This window comes from Capricornis sumatraensis, chromosome 1 (genome assembly GCF_032405125.1).
Source record: "Capricornis sumatraensis isolate serow.1 chromosome 1, serow.2, whole genome shotgun sequence".
Classification (NCBI taxonomy): domain Eukaryota; kingdom Metazoa; phylum Chordata; class Mammalia; order Artiodactyla; family Bovidae; genus Capricornis; species Capricornis sumatraensis.
This window is the reverse complement of record NC_091069.1, coordinates 80,573,139-80,591,026: the sequence shown is the minus strand read 5'-3', so window position 1 is coordinate 80,591,026 and position 17,888 is coordinate 80,573,139. Positions and strand designations below refer to the sequence as shown.

At 38.4% G+C, this 17,888-nt stretch overlaps 1 protein-coding gene across 3 annotated transcripts in view; it reads right to left on the bottom strand.

Annotated features, from left to right (window-relative positions):
- The window catches only part of THADA (THADA armadillo repeat containing), a 322,784-nt gene that overhangs the window by 225,177 nt on the left and 79,719 nt on the right, over nt 1–17,888 (bottom strand). For all 3 annotated transcript variants that reach the window (XM_068965145.1, XM_068965155.1, XM_068965164.1), the window contains exon 25: nt 5,993–6,084. In XM_068965145.1, the coding sequence (XP_068821246.1) occupies nt 5,993–6,084 (92 nt within the window). The remainder of the gene's footprint in view (nt 1–5,992; nt 6,085–17,888) is intronic.

The window sequence follows — 17,888 nt, the reverse complement described above, 5'->3', positions numbered from 1 at the left end:
CCTTCCTTTCACATGGGTGGGACAGAGTCTAGCGCAGCAGGTAACGGCCATAATCTTCATCAGATGGTCAGTTTCCTTAGGGCCAAGAGTATGTCTGATTCATCTTTGGATCCCAGTGCCCAGCAGAGGATCACACAATATAAAGCAGAGGGCACACAATATAAATGCTTGTTGAATGGGAAAAAAATGAGAACCCTTTCGGTCTGAGGATGTTAAGATTATCCAGGCCACAGTCAAAAGAAAATGTGAATCTTCAGCTTGGCCAAATAGGCACATGCTACAAACTAGTATGTAGTTCAAAGCAAATAAAATAAGCTATTCTGAATTCTAATAATTACACTCTTGAAAATATAAAAACCTAGTTGCCCTACAGCTCCCAATTTTAGTTTTGAGAACCCAGTTCTTTCTGAAACAATGGAGTGGGTAACCACAAAAACTTGCGGAATCTCTTTTCCTAGAAAACATGAACAACAGGAGAGAAGCCAGTCTGTCTGGAAATTGCTTCAAAATCTGTCTATAAGCAAGGGCTGGACTAGATTAGATGTCCCTTAGAGGATCCTTCCAGAGCCACACCACTAAGACGTTAAGGGGAATAACTAAAGCAAGTCTCTGTTATTTATACTCAGGAAAATAAAACAATTTAACATCTCCCAACATACTCATTAGAAATAATTTTACTTGGACCTAGTGATCCTTTTACAAACATTTTCCCCTTAAATTATACTAAACCATCCTAAGCTATTAATTTGAATATGAGCTCTCTCTAAAATGACAGAATGAAGATTGTACTTAACACTGAAAACAAGACTATTTCTCTTTTGTTCTTCTTTTTCAACCTACTTGTTTCTATGTACCCCAAATCTACTCATCCCCAAAGCTTTATCAGAAACAGTCCACCCAAGTGCTCCACTCGGCTCTCCACTGATGAACTTCTAATGCATCCATTACTCAGATTCCACTGTGCTCCTGATTACTGTTATGACGTCTTCTATTTGTACCTGTTTCACAAAGGACAGTTCTTGTTTCCCGAGCTGAAGGGTGAGCTCCCTGAGCAAGGTCCACGTTTTCTATTTCTCATGGACTCCTCTGCTGTGTCAACACTGAGTTAATGACAAATGTTTATCAATTCTTATTGGCTGACTGGTTTAACATGGAGAGAGCAAGAGCTATAGAACACTCTGTACTGAGCACCTGCATGAAGCTTTGGCAAAGTCTAAAATAAAGCTTTTCATGGAAAAAAGCACTAAGTGCTGAATTCCTCATATTTCATCTTGAGGGTAAAATCATATTTCAGGCTTATCTTTGAAAATCAGGTAGTTATATGTTCAAAATATTTTAGGGCAACTTCAACTTAACTGAGATAAAATTCCAAACAGAACTGCAAAATCTAGTAATCATTTCACAATGTATATGTATGTCAAATCATGTTGCACACTTTAAATATATATAATTTTGTCATTTTTACATCAATAAAGCTGAGTGAAAGAAGAAAAAAAGAGGGAGGGGATATATGTATGTTTATCACTGATTCACACTGCAGAAGCCAACACAACATTGTAAAGCAATTATCCTCCAATTAAACATTTAAAAAATTAAAGAAAATAAAAATAAGCTTTTAAAAAGTAATGAATAAAATAAAGTTTTTCAGACTACTACATGTATGTTGATATTTGTCATTTACCAGGGACTAGAATAGCTGACAGTTAATACACAAAGGGGTTAAAGGGAAAGACCAGAGGTAAAGATCACATTGGTTTAGCTCCTGTCTGTGAGGAATGAGGAACTACCAAGGTGAGCCCACTCAAGGCAGATGGAGGCCATGTGGGAAGCCCAGCACGCTCCCCACATCACAGAGCTGTGTAGTTTCTGATTCTACAAAGGATCAATTATTCATTCTGTCAGGCCAAGTCAGTCTGGGGGATAATAAATAGAAAGAAAAGGTGCTTTAGAAAATTAAAATGTAGTAACAGTATTTAAAACAAACAAGTAAAACTTATGTTTTCTCATTCTTCATAATCCAAAAGACCCATCTAGAACAAGGCTAATGAGCTCCAGAGTTCAATCATTATGAGCATTCAGAGGGCTACTCTATATACCTATTAATGGGGATGCAGAACCTCTGCTGCTTTCTTTTTCTAAAAAAAAAGTATATATGTATTTTTAATTTGGCTGCATTTGGTCTTAGATGTGGCACGTGGGAGTCTTTTGTTGTAACACACGAACTCACCAGCTGTGGGTCATGGGCTTAGCTGCTCTGTAGCATGTGGGATCTTAGTTCCTGGACCAGGGATTGAACCGATGTCCCCCACACTGCAAGGTGGATTCCTAACCACTGGACCACCATAGAAATTTCCTGCTCCTTTCTTTATACATGAAAGGGGAACTTGTCCCTACTACCAGGCAGAGATACTACTTTGCTGACAAAGGTCCACATAGTCAAAGCTTTGGTTTTTCCAGCAGTCAAGTATGGATGTGAGAGTTGGACTGTAAAGAAAGCTGAGCTCCAAAGAATTGATACTTTTGAACTGTGGTGTTAGAGAAGACTCTTGAGAGTCCCTTGGACTGTAAGGAGATCAAACCAGTCAATCCTAAAGGAAATCAATATTCCTTTAAATATTCATTGGAAGGACTGATGGTGAAGCTGAAACTCCAATACTTTGGCCACCTGATGTAAAGAACTGACTGACTGGAAAAGACCCTGATGCTGGTAAAGACTGAAGGCATGAGAAGAAGGGGACGACAGAGGATGAGATGGTTGGATGGCATCACCAACTCAATGGACATGAGCTTGAGCAAGCTCTGGGAGTTGGTGATGGACAGGGAAGCCTGGCGTGCTGCAGTCCATGGGGTTGCAAAGAGTCGGACACAACTGAGTGACTGAACTGAACTGAACTACCAGGCAGCTACTGTTCTAGGCACTGGGAACACAGCAGTTTACCAAACTCACAATTCTAGTTACAATTATGTAAACCCTAGCTTAGTATTTGATAGAAACAAGAGACCTCAAGGATAGTCCAAATCTCTTATCTTAGAGGAGAAAACCAAGGCCCAGACAGGTTAACTAATTTGTTTCAGTTGGTCATGGTGGCTCTATGACAACAAAGGCAGCAGGAGAAACCAGATGTCTCATCTCTCATCTAGTAAAAAAAATGCTTATTCAAGTATTTCTGGCCATGCCAGACACTATGCTAGGCACTAGGCAAACAAAAATAAGGATAAGATAGTGATCCTGTACTCCAGAAGACAATGGTAAGACAATGGAATGAGTATAATAAAAGAAGTGGTAACAGAGAAAAAGCAAATTATATTTCTAATTGCATAGAACTTTGAATATTTTACAAGAAAATGAACTGTTAATAGTTTGTTTTATCCTCCCTGTGGCCCTATGAATACAGAACACAGATTTTTGTCATTCCTGTTCTATAGATGGAGAAACTGAAGTGCAAAGCAGATAAGGGAGTCTATTAAGGTCATCTCCAGTGGCAGCAAAATGCTTAGAAACCAAGTCTGTTTACTCCAAGACAGACACTTTTTTCCCCCACTAGATGGGAAAGGCAGATGTTTTTATGTCCAGTTCCATTCTGATCAAGAGCACACATTTGCAAGATTGTGGCAGAACAATCTGTGGCTGTGAAAGTAGCCTTCACCAGCCTGTGAGGTCTTACTGGCTGAGCTTAGTTATTCAATGGCTGAGCAACCAACCAACAAGAAAGACTTCATTATTACTAGCATTCTTACAGCACCCATCACATATACACAAAATAGAAGCAAAGTGCCCTCAGGGACTTAATATTGTAGCAGACAGGTACATAAACATTTTCACCCCAATATGACATAATTAAACAAAGATCAACTAGAAGAATCATTGAAACAATGGCAAGCTGAAGACACTAAGGTTTTAGAGCGCAAACCTCGCAATGCTGCGAAGAAATAGACTCTTGGAGGGTTAAACAGAGAACAGAAGCCTTGAAAGTGTAACAAAATATACCAAGCTTCAGATCACTGAAAGAAAAACTCTTACCAAAACTGCTCATCACATTTTTAAAACATTTTAATACCTTAGTTTCACTTGTCAGCTTTCCTCAAAACAATTATGTGAATATTCAATTTCCCTCTTTCTAGGCAAGTTATATATTCTGTAACTTTTCCTATTTAAGAGGAATGAACTTATAATGGAGGTTCCCATCAGCGTGCTGTGGCAAAGAGATTACCGTAGTGTGGTTTCATTGTGTATTCTTCCACTCTCCTCAGAAGTAACCTACATAAAATGAATCTCATCATTTTATCCTATACATAGTAAAAGTTGCGACACATCCAAGAATCACTTTTATAAAAAGTAAAAGAGAGAAGAAAAAAGCATTTCTTAGAGTTCAGTTTTAAATATTAATTTTACTTGTTTGATAACCTCATATCATATTTTATTTATATACTATTTACCATGGCCTTTATAATATGACCAAACCATTTTAACCCTTAGCACTTTGTTGAATTATTAACAAAATAAGCAAAGCTAAAAAGAAAAATAACTAGTGACAGGAAGAATTTATTTAGGAACTGGGCCAAACAGTAAAAATTATAATCATTCTTTCAAAAAAATAATGTTAGCCTTATTAAAAATACAACTCAGCTAAAAAAAAACCCAAAAAACCTCTCTAGTATTTCCTAAGTATACTCAAGGAATTCACATTTATAACCAACTGCTTTCCATTTAAATATTTACTGAATTTTATGGAATGATAAATAGGGCTTCCCAGTTGGCGCTAGTGGTAAAGAACCCATCCGGCAAGGCAGGAAACGCAAAAGATGTGAGTTTGATACCTGGGTCAGGAAGATCCCTTGGAGGAGGGTGGGGCAACCCACTCCAGTATTCTTGCCTAGAGAATCCCACGGACAGAGGATACAGTCCACAGGGGCTGCAGAGTCGGACACAACTAAAGCAACTTAGCAGGCATGGGGTGATAAACGGCAATTTAAATGACAATTCAGAACTACCAGTAGGTTTCATTAGAATTACTAACAGTACATCAAATAATTATTTCATGATATTTTCTAATCCTTAAGGCTTAGTTCCACCACAAGAAAATATATTTTAATAAACGAGCTTAAAATCTGAATTAAAAATTTGATCATCAACTTTTTTTGGCAGGAGAGGAATAGGGCTTGATTCATCTCTAGAGCATCAAGAGAAAGACCACTGGGCCAAATCAGACCCTAAATAGTTACAGGAGGTGATTAAACACGCAGCGACAGTGACATCTAGTGTTAACAACTGCAAGCCAGCAGACTGCCATTAAACCCTCCCAACTGCTAATAAACAACTATTCAAAGCTTCTCTTCTTTAAAAACCAACAAACAGAACTTTTGCCTTGTATCCAAAGATTACTCATAATCAAAGTGTTTCAATAAGTTTTCCTCCAGACATTAAAAAAAAAATCCTAAGAGAAAAACATCTTAGAGAGTAAACACAACACAGAAGACCTAAAAGTTAAGAGCATTGTTTATTCTGTGTGTCCAGCACCTTTAACTACTCCCCCTGGCTACAGGTTAATGCAGAAGTAACCTGGAACATGGCCCGATGAGTATACCATAGACATTTAAACTTCCAGTTACTATAAAAGCAAAGATATTGCACAAGCTAGTACTTGATGACACATTAAGAAAAAGCAATTTAGGACATTTCAGGAATACCTGAAGAAGATTAAATCAGAAGCAAAACAAAACAAAAACAACTTTAGCTGCTGCACTGAGAAACAAGCTCTACATTTCAGCCCTTGCTACCTCCAATATTTTTGTTGCTTTGAAAGGTCCACTTATTAAACAGTAGATATTTTTGCCTAGGGGCTTAACATTTGGCAGCATAGGTTCATCTACTATAGTGTTTTTATAGTTTTATGCTCTAGATCAATCTATGAAAGTAAGCAAAATTCTAAAAATTATTTTTGGCCAGAATGATATTTTGTAAAAAATAAAGTTAGCATTAGATGAAGCTTACCTATTTTTTTTGGAAAGTTCATCCTTTCCCCTTTTAACTCCAAATATTCTTGTGATCAAGGTACTAAAGAGAAGCGTGGATGAATTTCTCACCTGTGTAAAAATACACAGTACAAGTCAAGAAATATTCATGGCATGAAACCAACATTTACAATGTTCAAACATTTACAATGTTCAAAACCATTACCCAACTGCCTAGTGTGTGGCTAAAGAAGATATAGTTGTGTTCATAAAATAAGACAATTTTCAATAACTTTATAGCAATTACTTCATTACTATGAAGGACTTCCTCTTAAACTGAGCTCAACAATCCAACCACATGTACACAACATAGCTTTTTCCTATCCTTCTTTACAACCACCAACTGTTGCATTATCTCTTTGTACCTGTATCATCAAGTAACCGTTTTTAAAAAAACAAAACCAATAAATTCATTTTTCTACATCATTTCTGATGAATATCCCAAGAAAGAGCTTAGCTCTTTCCTTTTATTTTCTACAATCATTTACCTATGAGAAAATACTTATCAGATCTAACTCAATGGATCCACATTATTAATATGGCCAATAAAATACTAATCTGCTTCCCAACCTACGTATCAAGACAGTTTCCTATATCATAAAAATGTCTTGAGTATCAAGGCATATTGTGCTGTGCTTAGTTGCTCAGTAGTGTCTGACTCTTTGGGACTCCATGGACTGTAGCCCACCAGGCTTCCCTAACCATGGGGATTCCCCAGACAAGAATACTGGAGTGGGTTGCCATGCCCTCTTCCAAGGGACTTCCCAACCCAGGGATCAACCCAGGTCTCCTGCACTGCAGGTGGATTCCTTACCATCTGAGCCACCAGGGATATTGAAAGTGAAAGTTGGTCAGTCATGTCTGACTCTTTCAGTCGTGTCTGACTCTTTATAGCAACCCCATCAACTATATAGTCCATGAAATTCTCCAGGCCAGAATACTGCAGTGGGTAGCCTTTTCCTTCTCTAGGGGATCTTCCCAGCCCAGGGATTGAATCCAGGCCTCCTGCATTGCAGGCGGATTCTTTACCAGCTGAGCCACAAGGGAAGCCCTATACCAGGGATATTGGGCTTCCTCAATTACCTTGCCAAATCTGAGTAGAGATGTATAAATATGTACTGACTTTCCTAAGTATGTAAGGCCGTATACTAGCACCATGGAGAATATCCAGAAATAGAAGACACACACTTACTGCTAACACAGAGCTGATATTCTAATTAGACAGGAGTTATACAGTGTGTTAAAATAGCAATGTAAGAAGAAAGGTAGCTGACAGTAACAATGTAGGATTTAGAAAACAGCTTCCTGAAACTACTGCAGTAAGGATCACACACTCAAACGCCCACAAAGGCAGTGAGTTACACAGGCGGCAGAGGACTGGGTCTAAGGCAGGCACTATTAAGCTGAAGCTGAAGCTAATGCCCTGAGGAAAAGGTAAGCCCGGTGTTGCCAGATCTTCTGCTTTTTCAACAGAAGCCAGAAACCCTAAGTTTTATGTGAATTCTATTTTGAAATGTTGGCAATAAATTAAAGAAAAAAAAAAACCCATATTGTGGGAGCCAAATAAAACACAGTTGTGGGCCAGATTTGACGTATCAGCCACCAGTGTGTAACCTCTCCTCCAGAAGCACATGACTGACTCAGTTTATGTGTGGTAACTCTTGAAATGGACCACAGATACACTGGCACAATTCATACCTTAATTGCAATGAAACTCTAAAACTGGACAAGCTCACTTACATCCATTCCACAGTTAACAAACATTAATGAAATCCCTGATATCCCCAAACAAGTCACTCTGTCCTGGTACTCTACTGACATCCCCTCTGACCTAGCTCAGGTCTTACCTCTCACCTAGTCTATGGACTTGGTTCCCAAAGACTCCTTAGGTTGAAGATGACTTAGTAAAGTCATCCATGACCCTATCACCTTGAGATGGACAGGTACACACTGCTATATTTAAAAGTAACAACCAAAAAGGACCTACTGTGTAGCACAGGGGACTCTGCTCAATGTTATGCTGCAGCCTCGATGGGAAGGGAGTTTGGGGGAGAATAGATACATGTATATGCATGGCTGAGTCGCTCTGTTGTGCTCCTGAAACTACCACAAAATTGTTAATAGGTTACACACCAATATAAAATTAAAAGTTGGTTGTTTTTTTTTTTAAAGAATCACACAAAAGCATAAAACGAAAAGAAAAATCAATACACAAACTTCATCTTGCCCTAAACCAAACTTTCTGACAAAGACTGCCAGAGACAGTAAAGTTAAAACAGGACTGCCTGGAGAGGAAAGGGGAAGCCTCAGGAGGCACACTTTATCACAACTATAGAGGACTGTTTTACAGATTGAATGAGGACCTGCAGAAGGAAAACTCCCTTGTTTGATTCAATAGGCTGAAGGCAGGAGACACATAATGTCTTTGAGTAATGTTAAGATGGATCAGAAGGATTACCATCCTGATCCATTCACCATCAAGTTCCCTCATTAGTAGCCAATGACTATCATTAATTTTTCCAGTAGATACAGCAAATTAGTGGTGTTCTACCATTAATTAGTTACAGTTTTTAGAAAAACTACCATTAAAAAAAAAAAAAGCTTTCCCTAGTGAGCTATTTGGTCATTCTGTTATCAGTTAATACAGAATTATTTCCATAAATTTACCACTTTGCAGAATAATGAGTTCATGCCACAGTAATCTCCAAAGGTGACCAAAAGATAAACTTATAAGACATTTAAAAAATTATCCTTTTATTGAGATATAATTCATATATCATAAAATTCACTTATCTTAAAGGGTACTCTTCAATAATTTTACTATATTCACAAAGTAGAAATGATCACCACTACTTAATTCCAGAACATTTTCATGACTCCAAAATGAAACTCTATATACACTAACAGTCATTTCCCGTCTTCCAACTCTAGGCAAGACTTTCTGTCCCTATGGATTTGCCTGTTCTGGACATTTCACACATTCCTGCAACCTTCTATATGTGGCTTTCATTCTCAAGGCTCACCCATGTTGTAGCATTTGTCAGTATGCCATTCCTTATTATGACTGAATAATATTCCACTTTATGGATATACTACATTAAAAAAATCTGCTCATCATTTGATGAGCACTGGGTTGTTTCCACTTTTCATCTATTATGGATAATGGTGCTATGAACACCCGTGTACAAGTTTTTGTGTGAACGTGTTTTCACTTTTCTCAGGTATACACCAAGAAATGAACCTGCTGGGCCACGTGGTAACTTTATGTTAACCTTCTGAGAAACTGCCAAAGTGGCAGCACCATTTACACTCTTACCAGCAGAATAAGAGAATTTCATTTTCACCAGTTCTCCAAATCTTCCACAATAATTGCTATTGTTCATCTTTTAAATTATAGCTATCCTACTGGATATGAAATGGACAGCTCACTAAGGTTTTGACTTGTATTTTCCTGATGCTTTTGACTTGTATTCCTGAATGCTGCTAAATCTTCCCGTTTACTGAGGCCTTCTTTAATTTCTTTAAACAATGGTTTGTAAGTTTCATTGCACAAATAAATCTTTTACTTCTTTTGTTACACTATTCCTAAATATCTTATTTTTGATGTTACCATAAATACATGTTTTCTTAACTTCATTTTTGATTATTTATTGGTAGTCTGAGTGAACTTCGGGAGATGGTGATGGACAGGGAGGCCTGGCGTGCTGCGATTCATGGGGTCGCAAAGAGTCGGACACAACTGAGCGACTGAACTGAACTGAACTGAGTGTACAGAAATACATCTGATTTTCGCACACTGATTTTGTGTCCTACAACCTTGCTAAACTTGTTTATTAGCCCTAATTGTGTGTGTGTGTGTAAAATTCTTAGGATTTTCTATATATAAGTGCGATCAAAAATTAGAAATAGTTTTGCATCTTCTTTCCAATCTGGCTGATACTTATTTCTTTTTCTTGCCCAATTCCCCTACCTACAATCTCCAGTACAATGTTGAACAGATATGACAAGAGTGGATATCTCTGTCCTATTCAAAATCTGAGGGTAAAAGCCTTCAGTCTTTTACCACTAAGTACATTGTTAACTATGGATTTTTCATTGATAGCCTTCATCAGATTAGAAAGTTCCCTTCCATTTCTAGTTTATTACATGTTTTTAACATGAAATAGTGTTAGATTGTGTCAACTGCTTTTTTGCCTCTGCTTAAATGATCATGTGGTTTTTCATTCTTTATTAATATAGCTTATATATTAATTGACTTTCATATGTTGAAGTATATATACTGTTTTTAAAATGTAGATATTATTCAACATAGTATTTTTAAAAGTTATTGTAGATGTAGACCAAAATAACTAGCATGAAGACTACATGTTACTTAAGATAGAATAGTGTCCTTGTTTCTGTGTGATACTATTAGTAGTTCAAGAGTATCTGTTTTAGGGACCCTTTTTTATTTTCTAATAGTTCACCCATACTTTCTGTCCCTGTGCATTGCTGTTCAGTCTCTAACTCGTGTCCAACTCTCTTTGCAACCCTATGGACTACAGCATGCCAGGCTTCCCTGTCCTTCACCATCTCCTGCAGATTGATCAAATTCATGTCCACTGAGTCAGTGATACTATCTAATCATCTCATTCTCTGCTGCCTTCTCCTTTTGCCCTCAAGCTTTCCCAGCATCAGGGTCTTTTCCAATGAGTAGGTTTTCACATCAGATGGCCAAAGTATTAAGTTTCAGCTTCAGCCCTTCCAATGAATATTCAGGACTGATTTCCTTTAGGATTGACAGGTTTGATCTTCTGGCAGTCCAAAGAACTCTCAAGAGTCTTCTTCAGAATCACAGTTTGAAAGCATCAATTCTTCAGTGCTCAGCTTTCCTTATGGTACAACTCTCACATCCATACAGGACTACTGGAAAAACCACAGCTTTAACTAGGCAGGCCTTTGCCAGCAAAGTGATGTCTCTGCTTTTTAACAGACTGTCTAGGTTTGTCATAGCTTTCCTTCCAAGAAGCAACTATCTTTTAATTTCATGGCTGCAGCCATGATCCATAGTGATTTTGGAGCCCAAGAAAATAAAATCTGTCACTGCTTCCACTTTTTCCCCTTCTATTTGCCAAGAAGTGAAGGGATCAGATGCCATCATCTTAGTTTTTTAAATGCTGGGTTTCAAGCCAGCTTTTTCACGTTCCTCTTTCACCTTTATCAAGACGCTCTTTAGTTCCTCTTGACTTTCTGCCATTAGAGTGGAATCATCTGTATATCTGAGGTTGTTGATATTTTTCCCAGCAATCTTGATTCCAGCTTGTGATTCATTCAGCCCAGCATTTTGCATGATGTACTCTGCATATAAGTTAAATAAGCAGAGTGACAATACACAGCCTTGTCATACTCCTTTCCCAGTTTTGAACAAGTTAGTTGTTCTATTTCCAGTTTTTAACTGTTGCTTCTTGGCCGGCACGCAGGTTTCTCAGGAGATAGGTAAAGTGATCTGGTACTCCCATCTCTTTAAGAAGTTCCCACAGTTTGCTATGATCCACACGGTCAAAGGCTTTAGCATAGCACGTCCTTGTTCAGTCTAAAGCTAATGAGGAGGAGAACTAAGAAGTACAATTGAGAAAAAGTTTGTGACTAACTGACAAACTGCATCATCAACTCCTAAAACACTGATAGTAAATACTAATGCGATTCACAGATGTTAAATCTTAACATGGGTAATGAAAAAGTTCATATACAGAGATAGCATATTTTGAAAAACTCACAGCAGGAATGGCAATCAAAACAGTCCTGCTTATTAGCAAGGAAGGACCAAGGAGAATGCAAATTTAAAAGAAAGGAATGACAGAAGAGTAAGTCAAGATAAAGTTAGAAATGGACAGAATAGAATGGTTCCCAAATAGCTCTAGCTATAATCAATCCTTATCACAAACAAAATACCAGAAAATCTATTCCCTTACTGCCTTCTCCATCACACCCCCAACATATGGCTCATAGAGATTTGGTATTTGGCTACAAACTGACAACTGCTACCAAAGTTCTTCCTGAGTACATATGCTTTTTCTTTCCTTTCTAGTATGAAAAAGTTTTCATACAGATTTCTGTGAGATACAGAAGAGCTAGGTTAATGAAAATAAGGTTGCACAAAGCATTGTGTGTGTGTTTCTGAGTGTGTGTCTGTGAAGCATGTATGCATGTGCACATATATATGTCTGTGTTAGTCACTCAGTCATGTCTGACTCTTTGCAACCCCACAAACTGTAGTCCATCAGGCTCCTCTGTCCATGGAATTCTCCAGACAAGAATACTGAAGTGGGCAGCCATTCCCTTCTCTAGAAGATATTCCCGACCCAGGGTCTACTGCATTGCAGACAGATTCTTTACTGTTTCAGTCACTAGTTCAGTTCAGTTCAGTCGCTCAGTCGTGTCCAACTCTTTGCGACCCATGAATCGCAGCACTCCAGGCCTCCCTGTCTATCACCAACTCCTGGAGTTCACTCAGACTCACGTCCATCGAGTCAGTGATGCCATCCAGCCATCTCATCCTCTGTCGTCCCCTTCTCCTCCTGCCCCCAATCCCTCCCAGCATCAGAGTCTTTTCCAATGAGTCAACTCTTCGCATGAGGTGGCCAAAGTACTGGAGTTTCAGCTTCAGCATCATTCCCTCCAAAAATATCCCAGGGCTGATCTCCTTCAGAATGGACTGGTTGGATCTCCTTGCAGTCCAAGGGTCAGTCACTAAGGAAGCCCTATATTATATATTTTTCTTATACATTTGTATCTTCTTATATAACATGAACTTCTTATATAATAAGAATGCTGCCTTAACAAATATTTAAAAATATGAATGGAGAACCTACCACGTGCAATCACTATGTGGTCTGATCATTTACATACCATGTATCTTTACTCTGCATGGACAGTCATATCCTTGAGGGTGGAATTATGAAATATTTTGTCTAGAGCACACAGTGCCAATTTATCCTAAAAAGAAATCTTTCTGAAAAAATTAAATGGGATTTTGATTCTAATTCGCCTTCCATCACTTCTTAGCCATGGACCTTGAAAACAACATCTAAAACTTCAAGTCTCAAATCCCTCATCTGCGGAGAAGGCAATGGCACCCCATTCTAGTACTTTTGCCTGGAAAATCCCATGGACAAAGGAGCCTGGAAGGCTGCAGTCCATGGCGTCGCTGAGGGTCGGACACGACTAAGCGACTTCACTTTCACTTTTCACTTTCATACATTGGAGAAGGAAATGGCAACCCACTCCAGTGTTCTTGCCTGGAGAATCCCAGGGACGGGGGAGCCTGGTGGGCTGCCGTCTATGGGATCACACAGTGTCGGACACAACTGAAGTGACTTAGTAGTAGTAGTAGTATCCCTGACTGGAATTTGGAGTGACTTTCTTCCAAAGTAATAAGATACTTTTCCCACAACAGGAGAAAAGAAGAGACAGAGCTTCCAATAGCCCATACATCACCCATGGGTGAATTAAAGAAAAAGCACTCTTCCTGTGAGTGAATAAAACTCCACGCCATGGCACGTAGTATAATAAGCAGAGCATGGCTGGGTTTCAGCACCGCACAGCTCTCTGCCTGGCACCCTTGCAGCAACCTCACAACCACCAGAGGACCTGCAGACAGTGCCAACAGGGGCACAGAGTGCACGGGGCAGCCCTGCTGGGAAGATCTGAAAGGCTCTTTTTTCTCCTCTGAAACCCGCTGCATACTGTAAACCAGAGGTGGCCCAAAGAGATGCAAAGTCAGATGGACCAGATAGTAATATAAACCTAGTGTGGGTCTTGGAAGGACCCTAATGTGGCCTACTCAACAGAGCTTCCAGGCAAACTAAAAAGATGAGTTACCTGTCCAGCAATGAGGTTACAGGGAAAGAAGATCAGGCATCTGAACATAAAAAAGGGAATGCCCAGAAACGTCCCCGATTCCAAAACTTGCCTGGAAAATTCTCAGTTTCCATGGGTATACACACCTAGAAAATTACGTTTGGTACCTAAATTTTTAACTAAACAAGCGTCATCTAACATATGTGTTGACGATTATCACTTGCCACCACCTTTACTCATATTTCTCTATTCTGAGCCACCATCATCACTTGGCAGAATTATTACAATATCTTCCTGAGTGGTTTTCTACGTCCTCTCACCTCACAATCAAGACTCCATTTTTCACGCCATCAGTCAAATCCCATCATCCCCCTACTGTGAAACTCTCTCAGGCAGGATTTCTCAACAGCAAGCGTCAAACCTCAGACACCAATGGTGGCTGCGGCTCATTCATCCATTTGCAGACTCGGATGAGACTCCGCATCATGTGGCACTGGATCTGGCTTCTCTAGCAGCTGCCCAAGGGTAGTGCCAACACCTGCCCACATTGTGAACTTTGACCAGGAGAGACAGAGGGTGGGACTGTTTTCAGAGCTGGTAGTTTCACACGGCCTGGCTAGAAGAAACACCACACGACCAGACAACGAGCTCAGTTTTCCTCCAGGTTAACCTGTAAGGCCTGCTTGTTAATGTCTTTTCTCACCTCACTTCCCAACATTCCTGCTGCTTTGGGTTTGTATCATTCAATTACAAACTTAGCACCTAGGCTATATCTTCAGCTCTGCTTTCTGAGGGACAGGTCAAAACCCTACAAGGTAAGTAAGATGTATGTATTCACTACATTTCCTGAAATATGCATAATGTTTCCCAATAATATCACAGATTCTGGAATCAGACAAATAATAGTTGTGTGTTCTTGGAAAGTTACTTCTCCTCTCTGAAACTTATTTTTCTTATCTATAAAACAGGGCTTCTAATAATAGAATCTACCTAGCAGGATTATTCCAAGCATTAACTGTGGTAATGTAAATTCTGCCAAGCACAAGGAAAAAAGTCAATGAGACAGTCATTATTATGATTATGTCTTACTTATCCTTGTATTTCTAGTGTTTAACATTTTGCAATAATACATTTCCCCTGGATTTTAAAAATGCCTAATAGGAGGTAAAGATGAAGAGATTTGTGTGGTCTTAATACAAAGATTAAGAATCTGTACAAATATATACATGAATGCTTCTTAGAAAATGTTCCTTTACTGTAAAATTAAAATTAAGCTTGTTTTACTTTTTTTTTCCCCCATCTAACCTACCAAGAAAAACAATTAGGTCAAAAGTACAGATGGAGTCACCTTTACGAACAAGATATATTCCTGAGAAGATGTGTACAAATAAGATTTCTCTAAATCAAACCATATTTCACACACCGTCAGGAAAAAGCACTCTTTAAACAACTTTACACAGAATGCTACAGTGAATTGTTTTGTAAAATGAAGACTTCACATTCATTGAGTATGTTGACAGGATACCTTAGATCAGGCTCTTATAAGGAAGGAAACATAACAATATGTTCAAGTCAGAGTATGGATCATTATAGCTGTGATGTTTATTTCTTCTGGTAAACAAACAAACTGAATAGAAACAAAAAGATTCCTTTATAACCAGTGTTAAAAGGTAGATTCCTCCCAAATAAAACTATAGATAAGCACTTAACTTCCCTGGTGGCTCAGACGGTAAAGCGTCTGTCTACAATGCAGGAGACCCGGGTTCAATCCCTGGTTTGGGAAGATCCCCTGGAGAAGGAAACGGCAATCCACTCCAGTACTATTGCCTGGAAAATCCCATGGACAGAGGAGCCTGGTAGGCTACAGTCCATGGGGTCGCACAGACTCGGACACGACTGAGCGACTTCACTTCACTAAGCACTTACATATATTTGTGCAGACTATTAAGGGTATATGTGAGTACTACACACATGTAAAAGCCATATAGAAAAAAAGGGAGAACATATTAGAATAATAAAAATTATTATATCTGTATGGTAGTTAAACAGGTGACTTCTCCTTTTATGCTTTTATTTTCAAACTTTCTGCAGTGCACATGTGTTACTGTTTAAAAGGTCTTTTCAGAAGACTTTTCCAAAAAAATGATTCATTCATTTCTAATACTTTTAGTTTTGCCAGTTGGAAAAGTCACTGGGTTTCACTCTCTGGAAGGCCTTTCACAGAGAACATTAGTCTGTTCTTGCGGAATGAATGGAGAAAAGAAAACAATACTGGGATTTCTGGCAATCAGTTTTATGATCTCTACTCTTCCTGATGGTCAAGCCACATTCCTACCTACCTCTCCTGACCGTATACAGGTATTGCTCTGTTTTCCTGTAAATGCAATAGGTAAACACCATGTCCTCAGGAGTAGTTAGGCAATGCTCCTAGGCAGGATTGCAGATATTTACCTTTCTTACAGGAAGCCGTACAGTTTTCCAGGCAACAGTTGGCAACCTGGAGGATTCCTCTTTACACTGGGAGTCTGTGCCCTGGGCTATACTGCAGTATACTGACTCTCAATTAGAGGCTCATCAGAGAGTCATGAAATGGTTTGTGCAGCTCACTGATTGGGAAGTCTGCCTTTCTAGTAAATACTCTTATTCTTCAGATCTAGCTTCTTTTCTCCTCTCCCTTTACCAATCTTTTCTTTCTTTTTTCTAATGACACAGTCAAGTGCCTACAAACCACAGGTTAGTGTTCTTTATTCCACAAGGCACAGTGATGCAGGAAAACAATAAAATCATGGTGTTTTCTCCAGTCATAAAAAAAAAAAGCTAAAGTTTACTTTCTTAAATCCAACAATTATATTAGGTATTGCCAACAATCTTATAATTCTCAATCAAGAAGTTTTTGGATATATTGCAAAAAACAAAACAAATAAGTGAGTCAACATTTAACCTCCGTTTTAATCTTTTGTGATTGTTTTTTTCACCTTTTGATAGAGTATATTTCCAGTATTCACTCAACACACTGATACCCAGGGCCTACAACATCCAAAAGAAAGACACGTTCAGATACTGAGTTGTTCTGCTTCCAGCTCAACATCAAGTGGAAATCAAAACATCAAATGAGATATCACTTCATACTTGTTAAGATGTCTATTACCAAAAAACCAGAAAATAACAAGTGCTGATGAGGATGTGAAGAAACTGGAACTCTTGTGAACTGCTGATGAGAGTATAAAACAGTGCTGCCACTGTGGAACACAATTCCTCAAAAACTTAGATACAGAATTAGTATATGATATACGCAAATGCCTTGAAAGCAGGGACTCAGACAGTTACTCGTACACCAGTGCAAGTATACAAGCTCACTACATTATTCACAACAGCCAAAGAGAAACAGTTTAAGTGTTCATCAACAGGTGAATGAATAAACAAAATGTCATATATCCACACAACAGCATTTCATTCAGCCTTAAAAAAGAATGAAATTATGATACATGCTACAACATGGATGAACCCTGAAAACACCATGCTAAATGAATTAATCCAGACACAAAGGACAAATATTATGTGATTCTACTTACATAAGGTACCTAGAATAGGCAAATTCACAGAGACAAAAAGTAGAACAGAGACTACCAGGGGTTGGGAGGAAGAAGGTGGAGGGGAGTTATTATCCAACGGGTACAGAGCTTCTGTTTGGAATGATGAAAAAGCTCTGAAAATGGAGTGGTGATGACTGCGCAACATTGTGAATGTAATTAATACCACTGAAATGTACAGTTAAAAATGGTTTTAGTTTTTTTTTAAAAAGATAATTGACAGTTTAAACAAAAATAATAACAATGTAGTGTACATTTAAAATATACATAAAAGCAAAATCTATCATAAGAGCACAAAGACTGGGAGGAGAGAAATGAGAGTACATATTGCTAAGTTCTTAAACTTTAAAGGAAATGGTAAAATACTACTTGAGGACAGACTACAATGTTGAAGATATATATTAATACTATAAACTCTAAAGAAAACACTAAAATAATAAAACAAAG